Source organism: Pseudorasbora parva, chromosome 4 (genome assembly GCF_024679245.1).
Source record: "Pseudorasbora parva isolate DD20220531a chromosome 4, ASM2467924v1, whole genome shotgun sequence".
Classification (NCBI taxonomy): Eukaryota; Metazoa; Chordata; class Actinopteri; order Cypriniformes; family Gobionidae; genus Pseudorasbora; species Pseudorasbora parva.
The window spans coordinates 27,483,332-27,498,354 of NC_090175.1; the positions used below are offsets into that span (position 1 = coordinate 27,483,332).

The 15,023-nt window shown below is 36.1% G+C and overlaps 1 protein-coding gene across 1 annotated transcript in view; it reads right to left on the minus strand.

Moving 5' to 3' along the window:
* Window positions 1-320: 320 nt before the first annotated feature.
* pudp (pseudouridine 5'-phosphatase) overlaps window positions 321-15,023 on the minus strand; it is a 51,145-nt gene continuing 36,442 nt past the window's right edge. Inside the window, exon 4 of the mRNA XM_067442711.1 lies at window positions 321-2,046. Within this exon, the coding sequence (XP_067298812.1) occupies window positions 1,870-2,046 (177 nt within the window). The 3' untranslated portion in view covers window positions 321-1,869. The remainder of the gene's footprint in view (window positions 2,047-15,023) is intronic.

The following is a 15,023-nucleotide window of genomic DNA, read 5'->3' on the forward strand; positions in this document are numbered from 1 at the left end:
CTGTGATGTTATCCGCTTATTTTAATTTATCATATAGTGACAATGTTGGCAGATCAGTAATATAGTTTATAGAATTAAATAAGACCTAATTAATTAATTTTATTTGTATATTTAGTTGAATAATTTGGATCATAATTTTAGTGTCCGAGCCTTAAGGACGATTAAAAAAAATAGAAAACCTATGATTTTATTAAATAATGCATGTAAATAAAAGGAAATACTGCTGTAAGTTTATTTTTTTCTTTTAGCTCAGATTTATAAGTTGCATGTCATACTCCAATGTGCATGAGTGATATGTTATTCAAATCTCAAGGGACCAATGAGATAAACAAGTAATTTAATTTGTTCAGCTAGATGTTTACAAAAGAGGGAGGGAAAAAAAAACACAAAGTGTCCTTTATACAAATAGCATATGCTTCATTACAAAGGAAATACAATACACAGAAATATGTATCCACACACAGTGTGCTCACAAATGGCACTAGACATACTTCATATTCATTAAATCTCATTCAATCAAACAATCTCCAACATAATGGATTTATTGATATGCCATACAAATATTCTCCATGGAAACACATTTAAAAGAAATACACAGTGAAGTAAAATAATTACTTCCAGTACACAGAAATGCACATACCAGGGTAAGAAATTAACCAGGGATCTGGGGTAAAAGTGCCCCATTTTTAGATACTGACCTGCCTATTAACATTTGTGGCAGTGTTTCTTGTTAAGATTGATAATTTATTTCTAGCAAATGGATGCCAGGTTTAATTCAGGTGAACTATTTAATAAATGGGAAATACTTGTTTTGTTTTATATGATAAAAAGCCTATATAGAGGTAAAAATGCCCATGACAAATCTGAAAAAAAAAAAAAAAAAATCACCCAAGGAAATATTGCTCCTTAATAAAAAATAAGTGAATTTCTAACATTGTTGTATATACACTAACACATGCCCCAGATGCTCACACCCTGACCCTTAGATCCTTCAGGTGTGAAATGACATGTAAATGTCATGGAGAGAAAAGTCCTAAAGAAGGAAAAGCTTTCCAGATTACCCCATCTTTATGGATGAAAAGACATGGCATATGCGGATGCTGGCAAAAAACCCTTTTCTTCTTACCAGAGGGGAAGGCTAAAAAAGAAAAAAGGCTTGAACTCTCTGAGATGTTGGACAGCGCTGAAGTGAGTGAACATGCTAACTCCAGCTCTGTGAGGGCGGACATCGGAAGAAGATGAAAGACGACTGCGCTCTCGGATCCCCTTTATTGGATTACGCCACATAGTTCAAACTCAAAAATCTCTTTGGTATTTTAATAGACTTCTGCAAGGAGGAAAGGTAACGCTAATAGAAAACACGACTGGTCAAGTGGGATTGTAAAAGAGTCACTTACTGTAAATTTAAACCATGACAGGAAAGTTGTGAGCTTGCACCGAATTAGAGATTTATATACAGACACAAACACTCGAAACAACTGCATTCTCTTTCTTTCTTTCTTTCTTTCTTTCTTTCTTTTTTTCTTTCTTTCTTTCTTTCTTTCTTTCTTTCTTTCTTTCTTTCTTTCTTTCTTTCTTTCTTTCTTTCTTTCTTTCTTTCCTATATTCTTTCTTTCCTATATTCTTTCTTTCTTTCTTTCGAATGCAGTTGTTTTGAGTGTTTGTGTCTGTATATAAATCTCTAATTCGGTGCAATTCGGTGCTCTAATTCGAACAGCAAATCCATGGCTAACAGAAATAATGGTAGAGATTAGTTTTCCCTGTTTTTGATTGCAGGAGCTACACTGCAGCCTGATTTAAATAGGTTTATTTTTTTTATTGACAGGATATAACATAGTGGAACTTAAATTACTGCTGTGTTTACTGTCCTTACGGGTAGGCTGGAAGACCGAAGAGTTCTGGTCTGAACTCTTCCATGCTTCTGAGCAGCAAGGTGGCCTCCTGTGTGAGGCTGCGGTCCAGGTTATCATCTGGGATCATCACCACCTGCATTCCAGCTGCCAGACCCGCCTTTACTCCATTTGGAGCGTCTTCAAAAACCAGACACTGTGAAAGCAGGAGCAGAGCAGACTAATCAATTAAAACACACAAATGTTCAAAGAGATTTGAACTCAGAATAATGATAATAAATGTGTAGAGAGAACATTCAAAAGCAGAAGATGGACATCCAGTACTGGAAATACAATAGTGCACCAGGGTAATAATAATAATAATAATAATAATAATAATAATAATAATATATTTTATTTATAACGGTAAAATGGGGTAGAATTGATGTTTATTTACAATCGGATACTGCAAAAATTGAATTCAAAGTTGTTAGTTTGCTGGGCCCATTTCACCACAGAGAGTTTTTCTAACCTTGTACAAAATCAAGAAGGATTCGCTCAGCATCTAAAACTGAAGAAAGGAAAGATTCCAACCATATTCCTGCAAGCAGTAAGTAGTGATTGTATCCACTTCTTGACTGTCGAACCCATTTCTGATTAAATTGAACGTTTCTTAGTAAGACAACATTAATGATAGCATCCCTGTGTTGTCTAGATCTAACGCAAGATCCATTATTGGAAACTCCAAGTAGCACACATAACAGTTTGTCAAATGACAAAGGTTAATATTATTTCCTGCCAGTGTTGTCATAAAATACAACAGTAGATACGTATGTCGATCCCTTTTGATGGCTTGAAATCTAAATAAGCCTATATTTCATCATTAACACAACTCAGAAGCTAACTACGTTTACTACTACTGTATAGTTGCTTACAGATCGCTCACTCAGTCCTTGTAGCTAACGTCACCTTCACCATCTAAGTTGAAACGATAGTCATTTGACAAGGCTTCTAGACAATTTGTTAAATAAATATTATATATTATTTTGCAGTGGGTGAGTAGTAAACATGACACTGACTATTTTGAGTGGCTTTTACATTACTTTGTTTGGTAAATGAATCAAATTTGTAATTTTGTAAATAAATCAACTTCTAAATTAGTACTTTACGGTCAAACTGTAACGTTGCTGTACAAACGACATATTTACATGCTACCCAGTTCAGTTAGTGATTCAAAGTTAAGAAGCCATCATTGTAAAAGCATTGCCATGACGGATGTTTTACAGTATATGTGTTAGCTGTGTGGTGAAACAGCCAATCAGAGCAGAACTCTGCATTAATATTCATGACCCTTCCAAATAAGGCAAAACAGAGCATTACATCCTAGGGACAATTTCTAGGGTTGTAAATGGACTTGTAAAACCATATCTGGACATTTTTTGACCTTAAATATGCCACATACCCTCTATTTAGATATCAGAGAACAATATAAAATATTGTTTCAAATTCTTGGGCACCTTAAAAATGTTTTTCTTATACGTGTAAAGACAATTTTATACAGAACAAAGTATAGGTATCAGGGTTAAGGTTTGAATAAAACCTTTAGTGATTTGTTAAAGAGTTTGACAGCTGCTGTCAAGTGCATTTCAGAAGTTTAAATGTCAGGCAATCTGTCTCTTGATCTAGATCTCTCCCTTTGGTTCTCTCAGTCATTCATTCATTGCATCCAAGTTCAACAAAACCACAACAAAACCAAGAACAATGAACCACATCGTGGGACAAAAGTAGGCAAATATCAGCCTACAATGTCACACAAAACAATCTGCCATAGGCACCATTTACCATTGACAATTTGTAAACACCACAATATGACACTTCTTATAATAGTAATGTCTCACATTCAAACTTTATATTATAATGGTGCTGTAAATTGTTATAGTTTTGTTGAGCAGTCTTTGTGTTTGTTATCAGTCATGGATCATGCAAACGGCTCCATCATATTCTCTACAATACAATTCTCTATTGCTTTTCTGGCTTGCTATCAGTTTTCATGGTATCATTAAACATAATGCAAACAAATGTGTTCTTGCTACTGATATACATGCACTGATGTACATAATGCAAATTTTTTATTTTACTGCTAGACCAACAGGTGACCTTTAAAATCTTGAGACCAATCAAAATATATTCATAAAGGTCAGATACACAGTGAGCAAGTTTTTTTCTCTCTCTTATACTGTTAATATCTGTATTTCAACATTTTCATGGTTAGAATTAGTGGTTGGCCAGGTCAGATGCTGATATCCAGAATGCTAGGTGGCTAATAATTGATTGAATGGTGATAACTAGTACAAATTAGTGCTAGAAAATGAGATGTACACACAATAGCACAATCTTTAAATGCACAATGTTTGCTTACAGAAAAAAACGTATTTTATATATATATATATATATATATATATATATATATATATATATATATATATATATATATATATATATATATATATATATATATATATATATATATATATATATTTTAAAGACGTGTCGCGGCGCTGAGCTGAGCTGAGCATCGGTGTGCGACCCCTTTAAGGGCGCTGAGCATCACACCGTGCCTTTAAGATTAGAACACGTTCAATGAGTGTACACACACCGGCGGCAGCATTCAGCGCCTGTCCGCGGCCACTCAGGAAGTTGTTTAAAATCCTGCCGCACCACAGAGCGCTTTTGTGCAGCTCATCTGTCAGTCAATTCAAAATTGAGCTCGCGTGTATATAATGTGCGCGTCAGGTGACGGTGTGAGTGAGATCCTGAGGCGCGCAGGGCTGAGCATCGCGTACGTCTTCACCCGCTTTAGGCACAATCGGCTTCAGAACGTGCATGTAAACGCACTCAAAGTGTTCTTTTCCTCTCTAGGCAGGTAATTTTTTTTTGTATTATTTATCAAAATGTTCTTTTATATATTTGTGTGATGTTCTGTATTTAGATCACGGCTTTAACATGTTATGAGAAAACGGTTTATTAATGTTTATCCACCAACATTACCTTTTAGGCTATTTAAACCTAAATAAGAAAGCCATTGTCAGTTTGTCTGTCAGTTGGCAGGAAGTTTTGGTCGCTTTATTAAACGTTGTTGCTGTGTGCAGTGTGTAAAAGAAAATAAAAATAGTTTTACCCTTCTGCTGACAGTGTCGTGCCTCTCCCGACCCATTCACACCATAGACCATAAAAAACACACAGATGATTCGACTATCAATTGACCATAGAGAAATTCGACAATTCTGATTCGATTGTCTAAATCCTTAGTCAAGGACAGCCCTAATATATATATATATATATATATATATATATATATATATATATATATATATATATATATATATATATATATATATATATATATATATATATATAGGTAATATATATATATATATATATAAGTATAATACATACAATATAGTAAATCATATCTGGACAATTTTTGACCTTAAATATGCCACATACCCTCTATTTAGATATCAGAGAACAATTTAAAATATTGTTTCAAATCATTCTTGGGCACCTTGAAAATGTTTTTCTTATACGCGTAAAGACAATTTTATACAACATCAAAGTATTGGGACACCCCTCAAAATCATTGAATCCGTTTTCCAATCAATTCAATGGCCACATGTGTATAAAATCGGGCACCTAGGCATGCAGACTGCTTCTACAAACATTTGTGAAAGAACTGTCCACTATCAAAAGCTCAGGCTTGGTACCTTGATAGGTTGCCACCTGTGCAATCCATTCGTAAAATTTCCTCATTACAAAATATTCCACAGTTAACTATTAGTGGTATTATAAAAAGTAGAAGCAACTGGTAACAACATCAACTCAGCCATGAAGTGGTATGCCCCTTAAAAATCACAGAGCGGGGTAAGCGCATGCTGAGGTGCACAGTGGGCAGAAGTCACCAATTTTCTGCAGAGTCAATAGCTATAGACCTCAGAACTTTGTGTAGCCTTCAGATTAGCTTAAGAACAGTGCATAGAGAGCTTCATGGAATGGGATTCCATGGCAGAGCATCTGCATCCAAGCCTTGCAATGCACAGCACCAGATGCAGTGGTGTAAGGCACGACGTCACGATTTGTTTTCTGGAGTGACAAATCACACCTCTCTTTCTGAAAAATCTGATTGACGGGTCTGGGTTTGGCGGTTGCCAGGAGAACAGTACTTGCCAGAGTGCACTGTACCAAATGTAAAGTTTTATGACAGGAGGATTATGATGCGGGGTTGTTTTTTAGGGGTTGGGTTTGGACCCTTAGTTCCAGAGAAACGAACACAATGCTTCAGTGCACAAAGACATGTTGGACAATTAAATGCTCCCAACTTTGTGATAACAGTGTAGGGATGTCCATGACAGTGCACCAGTGCACAAAGCAAAGTCCATAAAGACATGCATAAGTGACTGGCCTGCACAGAGTCCTGACCTCAACCTGATAACACATTTGGGAAGAATTAGAGTGGAGATAGAGCTATGCTTTCTCATCCAACATCAGTGCCTGACCTCACAAATGCGCTTCTAAAAGAATGGTAAAAAAAAAAAAAAAAAATCCTCCTTGTGGAAATTCTTCCCAGAAGAGTTGAAGCTGTTAAAGCTGTAAAGGGTGGGCCAACTCCATATTAAACCCTACAGATTAAGAATGGGATGTCATTAAATTTCATATGCATGTAAAGGCAAACATCCTACAACTTTTGGCAATACAGTGTATTTTCGGCTCATATGTTTGGTTGTTTTTCTCTTTCGACCAAAAAACAAAAATGCAATTTTCTGCTGCTGAAATTTTTGTGAATCCCTTCCCTACTAGCTAGAATGATAAAGCCATCACAGAGTCAGAATGTTTGATAGGGAGCCACCAAGTACATATAATTGACCCTTAGGAGCAGGACTCCACATTTTTCTCCACACATCATATAGATGAACAAATAACAAAAAAAGCCACTTGAGATTTCATGAATGGCCCTAATTGTCTGATGTCACTAAGCCAGTTGTATGATGAGTGGAAGTGCCTCACAAAGACCAGCGGAAGCATGGGGCTCACTTTGGAGAGTAAAGCTTAGCTAATTCCCTTGTACCGAGGCACAATTAAAACTTCTAATTACGCAAAGAGCCCAGCAAATGACCCATAATTACCAAGCATGCATTTTTGTGAACATAAAGGAAATAAAAAAAAAAACATGTAAAAGCTGGAGGACAAAAGCTAACCGTAGCACAAATGCTGGCTTTTTCTCTGTCAGCAATTTAAAGTGAGCATCTTGTTGGATTAGAAACGGTCCAGGACATCTAACACAAGAGAGATTCAGTAATTAGTCATAGCTAGTGTATGAGAAGGCTTAAGATTCACACGACACTTGAGCAGACAGCTGGGGATGAGAGGGTGAGACGACTGTCTCAAACACCTCTAATTAAGAGAGTGAATAAGCATTTTACAGTCGGATTTGCTTCTTACCTCAGACCATGGGGAATGTTAGAATGTAGGGTTTTTTGTTGTTGTTGTTTTGTTACCAATCTTATTTGAAATTCTGCTTTTAGGAATACATGCTGTATAACATTAACCTCAGAAGAAGAAAAAATAAATAAAAACAAATAATAAAAAATAAGCCAAACTGACTGAGAAAATGCTTGACAATAAAAAAGAACAGAAAGAGTGACGGCATATATGATACACTCTTTCTGCTATAAATCACTTCCACAAATCTCTCTACTACCAGAGCAGAGAGATTCAGGAGTGAAGCAGCGCCACAAAAAACATGCAATATGTATTAAAGAGGTCCTATTATGCTTTTTTTAATTTTTCATCTTTAGTGTAATGTTGCTGTTTGAGCATACAAATATATGCACGGTTACAAAGCTCAAAGTAAAAAAAAAAGCTACACTGTGATATTTTCCCCCATCTAGCGTTGTAAAGGTATATGACAATCCAGTGAATATTAGTTTAGGTTCGTCTCAATTCCGATTTCGTTTTAACTCCTACGGTGGCCGATTTAGTCCAAGATTAACATGGCTTCCAGTTCGACCTCGTTCATGACTGCCATCGAATGTTAAAATGTGAAAAGCGAAGCTTGAATTTACGGGTATGTCCCTCTTTGGCTAATGTACTTTCAAGATGGAGGGGCAACATGGCGACTGGCATTCGAACCCTCACCCGTATGTATTTTCAATGGCATATTATAATCTTATGAAAATACTTTATTACTTGAAAGAAGTAAATATACATTAATGAGCACATATATTTTTTTAAGAACTAAGTGTTTTTAGCTAAGAATAAACTAAAAAAGTTACACAGTGTAGCTTTAACAGAATTCACTAAGCCAGAATTCAGGCTACATTCAAAAGTGTATCCTGTAATGAAGCTGTTGCCACTTTATCAGGACAATCTGCTGTTTGTGGATCACAACTTACAAGTATGTCTTTTTTTTTTTTAATCATTGCCTCTGCTCCCCTGCTAGCCAACAGGGCGGGACATTTCCTGAACTGAACGCACTAAGCGGTGCCAATCGCAACAGATTGGGCCAGCTAACCAATCACAGCGGATTTCGTATTTTGGAAAGGAGGGGTTTCATCGAAACCCTAAAAAAAACAGGCCAGACTGGACCAGAGAGGTGCTATAATGATCTAAAATATGTGAAAAAGTATGTTTTTTTTTGTTTTTTTGTTTTTTAAACCGAGCATGAAAGTATTCTAATACACCCCAAAACAAATTCAAGACTTTTTAAAAGGGCATAATTTAGGGCCCCTTTAAATTTAACTAGGCAACATTGTATTACAAATGTCCTCAAAATGCACAGTCCAACTGGCAAATATATTGCTTGCTTTGTGTGGCTTGTTTTAATGATTCAGTCAAACAGATTAGTGAATCACACTTTACTAATCACAGGAGTCAGAAATCAGAATCTTGGCTGAATCATTCAGTTGTGTTAATTCCACCCTGGTTTGGATAACTCACACTCAACCACAATGTATGAAAACAGTTAGTGTGTGTGTTCATCCATATCCATATAAGCAGTTCAATAAACAACAACAATTAAAATTTTACCTTTCATCATAAAGATGTAGGTAAACATGTTTTTGTAGGTAAAATAGTATCAGTGCGACAAATTTACCGTTTGGAATCTAAAATATGCAAATATGTGATTTGTGACTGATGAGTTGGTCAGGTGGTAGTCCTACCTGGGACTTTTTGCAAAAGATTAATGGTCCACACAAGAACTGGAAAGTTTCTTACATTTTTACATTTGCTTTTTTATGTGTTCTGCTTTTTTTGATTGCAAGCTTGTGTACAGCAACAAATGCAGAAGCACAAAACAGAAATCAGGGTTTTAACCCAGGTACAATATACAAAAAGAAAACAAATAAAAAACTTTTTAGCATACACTGATGTCTGCTGTTGTATACATTTACATTTTTTTTTTTTAATCTCTAAAATGTCTAAGGCAATAATTTATAAACACCTGTTGTACTATGGACTGTTGGATCTCTCTCAGCACATGCCAGCCAACTCACATCTCATTGTGTTTAATGCGAGTTGACGTTGTACTCACCATCAAAAAGAGTTATTACACCAACGGACATTGATGGGGAAGGACTGTGAGCGGTCCTTTCACAGCAAAGCTATTGATAATAATAGTTACCTCCCACAGATAACAAATTATAAATAACAAAAATTTAAATGGATTAATAAACCAAGTTATCCCAGCAGGCAGATGTTACTTCAGATTCAGAAACATGGTGGTAAGGATGACATAAGTCATCATATTTAGCACTTCTACAGGATGGCCAAAAATCTCTAGCACGCATACACAAACGTGCCACACTTAATGACGAAACATGAATTCTAGGATGATGCAAAGATGACCTGACACAGTGGAGTCCATCTACGGTCCAGTGCTCTGGGAAATGTCAGGGGCAAGATGACCATCTCAGCTAAGTAACATCACAGTGACTAACATCACGTTATATAGGGAAGACACATAACTGATGTGTCCAGCTCACAAGCTAACACACGCACAGATCAGATTTAAATTAAACTGACAGACTATAAAAAGTCTTATTAAATTACCTATTCTTGCAATCCTCTATGCACACCTTGGCAACATGATCGCCATTGGCTAGTATTATTCTAATTTTTTGTTGTTTACCCGCCAGACTGATACGTATTTAATTTAAAATGAAATCAAACAATCTTTATTTATATAGTGCTTTTTACAAGTCTAATTTGTTACGTTGTGTTCAGGGTAAAAGTGAAGTGAGGACTCAAGTGCAGAAGGAGTGTATTTAAAAAATAAAAATAAACATAAGGTGGGGGGGGGGGGGTTGCATAATCAGAAATTACACAAAACAACTCAAACATAACTAAAAGGAATCACGGGAAAATGGGAGACGTAGACATGACAACGATCCGTTGGTCCATAAAGACTAACAAACACAATGAGCTTATAAAGGAGACAAATCAAGCAGGAAGTGAGGGAAACGGGTGGGGCAAATTAAACCAATAACGAGATAACAAAAGGGGTGGGATCTAGACAGAGACGGTAGCACATGGCCCAAATTAACAAAACACCACGTGCTACATTAAACAGGAATACATTATGCATATACTGTATGTATGTATGTATGTATGTATGTATGTATGTATGTATGTATGTATGTATAAAAACAACGGGTAACAAATCACAATAAGGTCTCATTATTTAATGCATTAACTAAGATTGAGCAATAGCTACATTTGTTACAGAAAGTATAATGTTTTTGGTAATGTTAGTTGAGAAATACTGATCATTGTTAGTTTTATTTTAGGTCCATTAAAAAAGTTATTTTGATTTTGATTTTAATGTTATTAAAGAGTAACTAAGAAATTAACATTACTTAAAATAATGAATTATTTATAAGTATTTTTCATTTTGGTAAAATAATTAATTAACATGTTAACTAATGAAGTTGTATGTCTCAAAGTTTTACTGAACAATAACAAATAATAAAAAAATCTAATAATTAGGGCATGTTGTAGTCCAGATTAAAACATACCAATGTTTAGAAAATAAATAGCCTATTAAGTCTTTAAGCATTTGGTATTTGGTGCTGTAATGAACAACATTGAGACTACAAAAAACAAATGGCTGTTTTAAAAACTTCTCTAGCACGGTTGCTTTTGTTTGCGGGGTTTCCGGGGTAAGCGCTGAATTCTGCAGTTCATCAACTGTCATTGAGCGGCACTTCATTAGCGTGTCTCCTTCACTCGTTCATGTGCTTCTCATTTACATCCGACTCTGAGCATGTCCCTTTGACGCAGAATACATCGGTGTTGAGCACTAACACGGTTGCTGGGCAAAGTATTCTTGAGTGCATTATAAAAAAAAAAGTAATAATTGTTAATACATTATTATTTACAATATTTTGAAGGGCCCAGGATAACAATATCGTGCATATTAATTATCGTGATATATCGCATTACCGGAAATCAGCACGTCTAATATATATATATATATATATATATATATATATATATATATATATATATATATATATATATATATATATATATATATATATATATATATATATATATTTCTCATGTAAACAAACTTTTATATATCACAATTAATCATTTGACAGCAACACACTGAACAAAATTATGAACGCAACACTTTTGTTGTTGCCCTATTTTTCATGAGCTGAACTCAAAGATCTAATAGTTTTCTATGCTTTTTGGGGGTCTCCATCACAGAGTTGATTAGGTTGTTGATTGTGGCCTGTGGAATGTTGTTCCAATACATTTTGCAAACCTCCTTTTGCCAAGATAGTGAGTCTTCTTCTATAATGCCTGATGTGGACACCTGACAAGAAATCTCTTTTATCTTTGTCATGAGAGCAGAGGATTTTTCTTGAAATCCTCCCAAGCAACTTGATTTTTTTTCTTCCAAAACTCAACTATTATGTGCAATTCTCCAGCTGTGATCCTTGGAGACTCTTTGGCCACTAAAAACGATCCTCCTCGCTGTGCATCATACACACACACACGCACGCACGCACGCACGCAAGCACACACACACACACACACACACACACACACACACACACACACACACACACACACACACACACACACACACACCTAAAGGATTATTAGGAACACCTGTTCCATTTCTCATTAATGCAAGTATCTAATCAACCAATCACATGGCAGTTGCTTCAATGCATTAAGGGGTGCAGTCCTTGTAAAGACAATCGCCTGAACTTCAAACTGAATGTCAGAATGGGAAAAAAGTTGATTGAAGCAATTTTGAGCGTGGCATGGTTGTTGGTGACAGACCGGCTGGTCTGAGTATTTCACAATCTGCTCAGTTACTGGGATTTTCACACACAACCATTTCTAGGGTTTACAAAGAATGGTGTGAAAAGGTAAAAACCTCCCGTATGCAGCAGTCCTGTGGGCAAAAATGCCTTGTTGATGCTAGAGGAGATGCTCAGAGGAGAATGGGCCGACTGATTCAAGCTGATAGAAGAGCAACTTTGACTGAAATAACCACTCGTTACAACTGGGGTATGCAGCAAAGCATTTGTGAAGCCACAACAAGCACAACCTTGAGGCGGATGGGCTACAACAGCAGAAGACCCCACCGGGTACCACTCATCTCCACTACAAATAGGAAAAAGAGGCTACAATTTGCACAAGCTCACCAAAATTGGACAGTTGAAGATTGGAAAATTGTTGCCTTGTCTGATGAGTCTCGATTTCTGTTGAGACATTCAGATGGTCAGTTAGACTGTTGAGCCATTGTCAGAATTTGGCTTAAACAGAATGAGGACATGGATCCATCATGCCTTGTTACCACTGTGCAGGCTGGTGGTGGTGTGGTATATACTGTATATATATATATATATATATATATATATATATATATATATATATATATATATATGTATGTATGTATGTATGTATGTATGTATGTATGTATGTATGTATGTATGTATGTATGTATGTATGTATGTATGTATGTATGTATGTATGTATGTATGTATGTATGTATGTATGTATATATATATATATATATATATATATATATATATATATATATATATATATATATATATATATATATATATATATATATATATATATATACTAATACTTTGTTTGACCCCATTTCGCCGCCTTCAGAACTGCCATAATTCTACATGGCAATGATTCAACAATGATTCATTATACCTGAAGTTCTCGTTTAGTATATTTCAGTACTGATGTACAGTGGCAGATGCTGGCATGCCAAACAACACAGGTGTTTTATCAGCCTTACCTATATAATCCAAGTGGGTATGAATGTATTTTTCTTAGGCCGATCACATGGCACTGAAAAGACAGCAGTTTCTTCCTGAAGGCGAAGCACAAGTGCTAATCTATTATGCTGCATCATTCTTATGCCGCATCAAAGCGGCTGCTTTGAGTATTTTGACAGGTAAGTGCATTAGTATGTAGACGAAATAAGAATTCACGGAACTCACTGATTCTTATTTTCAGACCTTTGGCGATATCCAAAACATCCTGGACAACGTCTCTGGTTATGGGCAGTGCCGTAATTTCTTTTTTAGGGTACGTACTGATATACTTGCCTGTCAGTTACTTCGAAGTGGTCGCTTTTAGGACCATTTAACCCTTTTAAGTATTTTTTTTTTCTTTGACTAGGTTTTAGGTAGGTTTTTTATTTGACTCTTAACATTTTTAAGACTCGTCTTTATTGTCTTGGCATCTTCTAACATTGCACTGTGACAAACAATATTCATTGCTGCTTAATGAGAGTTGTTTAATGACTCTGCTAGGTGACATCAGCCTTGGGCGGATCACTCATTTTACTCGTATTTGGCTCTACCTATTGTTGCGGGTGTATTATTATGACATGTAAAACGTGTAAGACGATTCCATTCCATAAGATGTATTTACAAAAAAAAACAAAAAAGCAATCTTATATTTGGAACAATACAGAGATATTTTACTCGTAAATTGTTCTAGGAATACCAATAATTGTGGCCAACTTGTATTAGGGAAAAAACAAAACACATTTGAGATATATGAATGGGTGCAAAACTATAATTAAAAATAAAGAGCATGTGAATCAGAATCTAAGAATTAGGAAATCTGTATCAATACCCTGGCCTTGCGGGTGTAGCTTTTTCTTAGTAAAGAGTTTTTACATTGTCAGTCAGTCCATCACTAAATGTGTTTACTTAATTGAATTCTATGATGGGGGGGGGGGGGGGCAATGTTTGTCCCCCTCGGTCTGGACAGGAGGGGCTATACTGCAGTATGCCCAAATGTCATTCTAAACAACACACATCGCAAGTAAACAAAATGTAATGGCTTGGCGCTAGTTTCATAATGCTGTGGTCATTAGCCCAAGTCCATCTGCTCTGATACACAGCCAAACCTCAGACATGACAAGGCAGAGATGACAAGAACAGGAGAGAGAAGTGTGTGCTCATCAAGCGGCTGAGCATGTGAGTCTGATGACTGTACAAATGCCACGTGACTGTAGGTACTTGTGAACATGTGCCAGTAAACGTTGTTAAAGTTCTTTAGAGACTTTGACAGATTGGTGAAAGCATCTTCTAAATGATTAGTGGGCCTGTGGCAGGCCCGAATCGAGATGACGTGTAATGGAGAGAAAGCAGACTGATAACACCCACGCTAGACAAAGAGCACTTTATTTGGTCAAGACGACCAAAATACTATGGCAACTGTTTCAATGTAAAACTTGAACATCATTGGGCAAATGAAATCTTCACCCATCACTGCCTCTGACTCAAATGGCCTGTTCTACCGAATATGAAAATTCATTTTTAATAGAAGCCTCAGAGGTTGGAAAGACATCTTGGTCAGCATTTTTGTTTTTATATAGACGGCAGTTTAAATAGGCTTTCACAAGTTCTGTGCTTGATGACAAAGTCTATTCAAAAAGCACTAACTTAATTTCTCCACAGACATATCTCTACATATTTCAAGGGATTCGACGAACAACTGGGGCCCGTCGTGAGATGATATATTTGGCCTAATCTTAAAATGCATTTCTCAACACCCAGTTGGCATGTTCTTCAGAGGGACTTGGGCGGGTGATCGATACAGCAAAGCACCTCAATAAAGTCACACACACTCCAC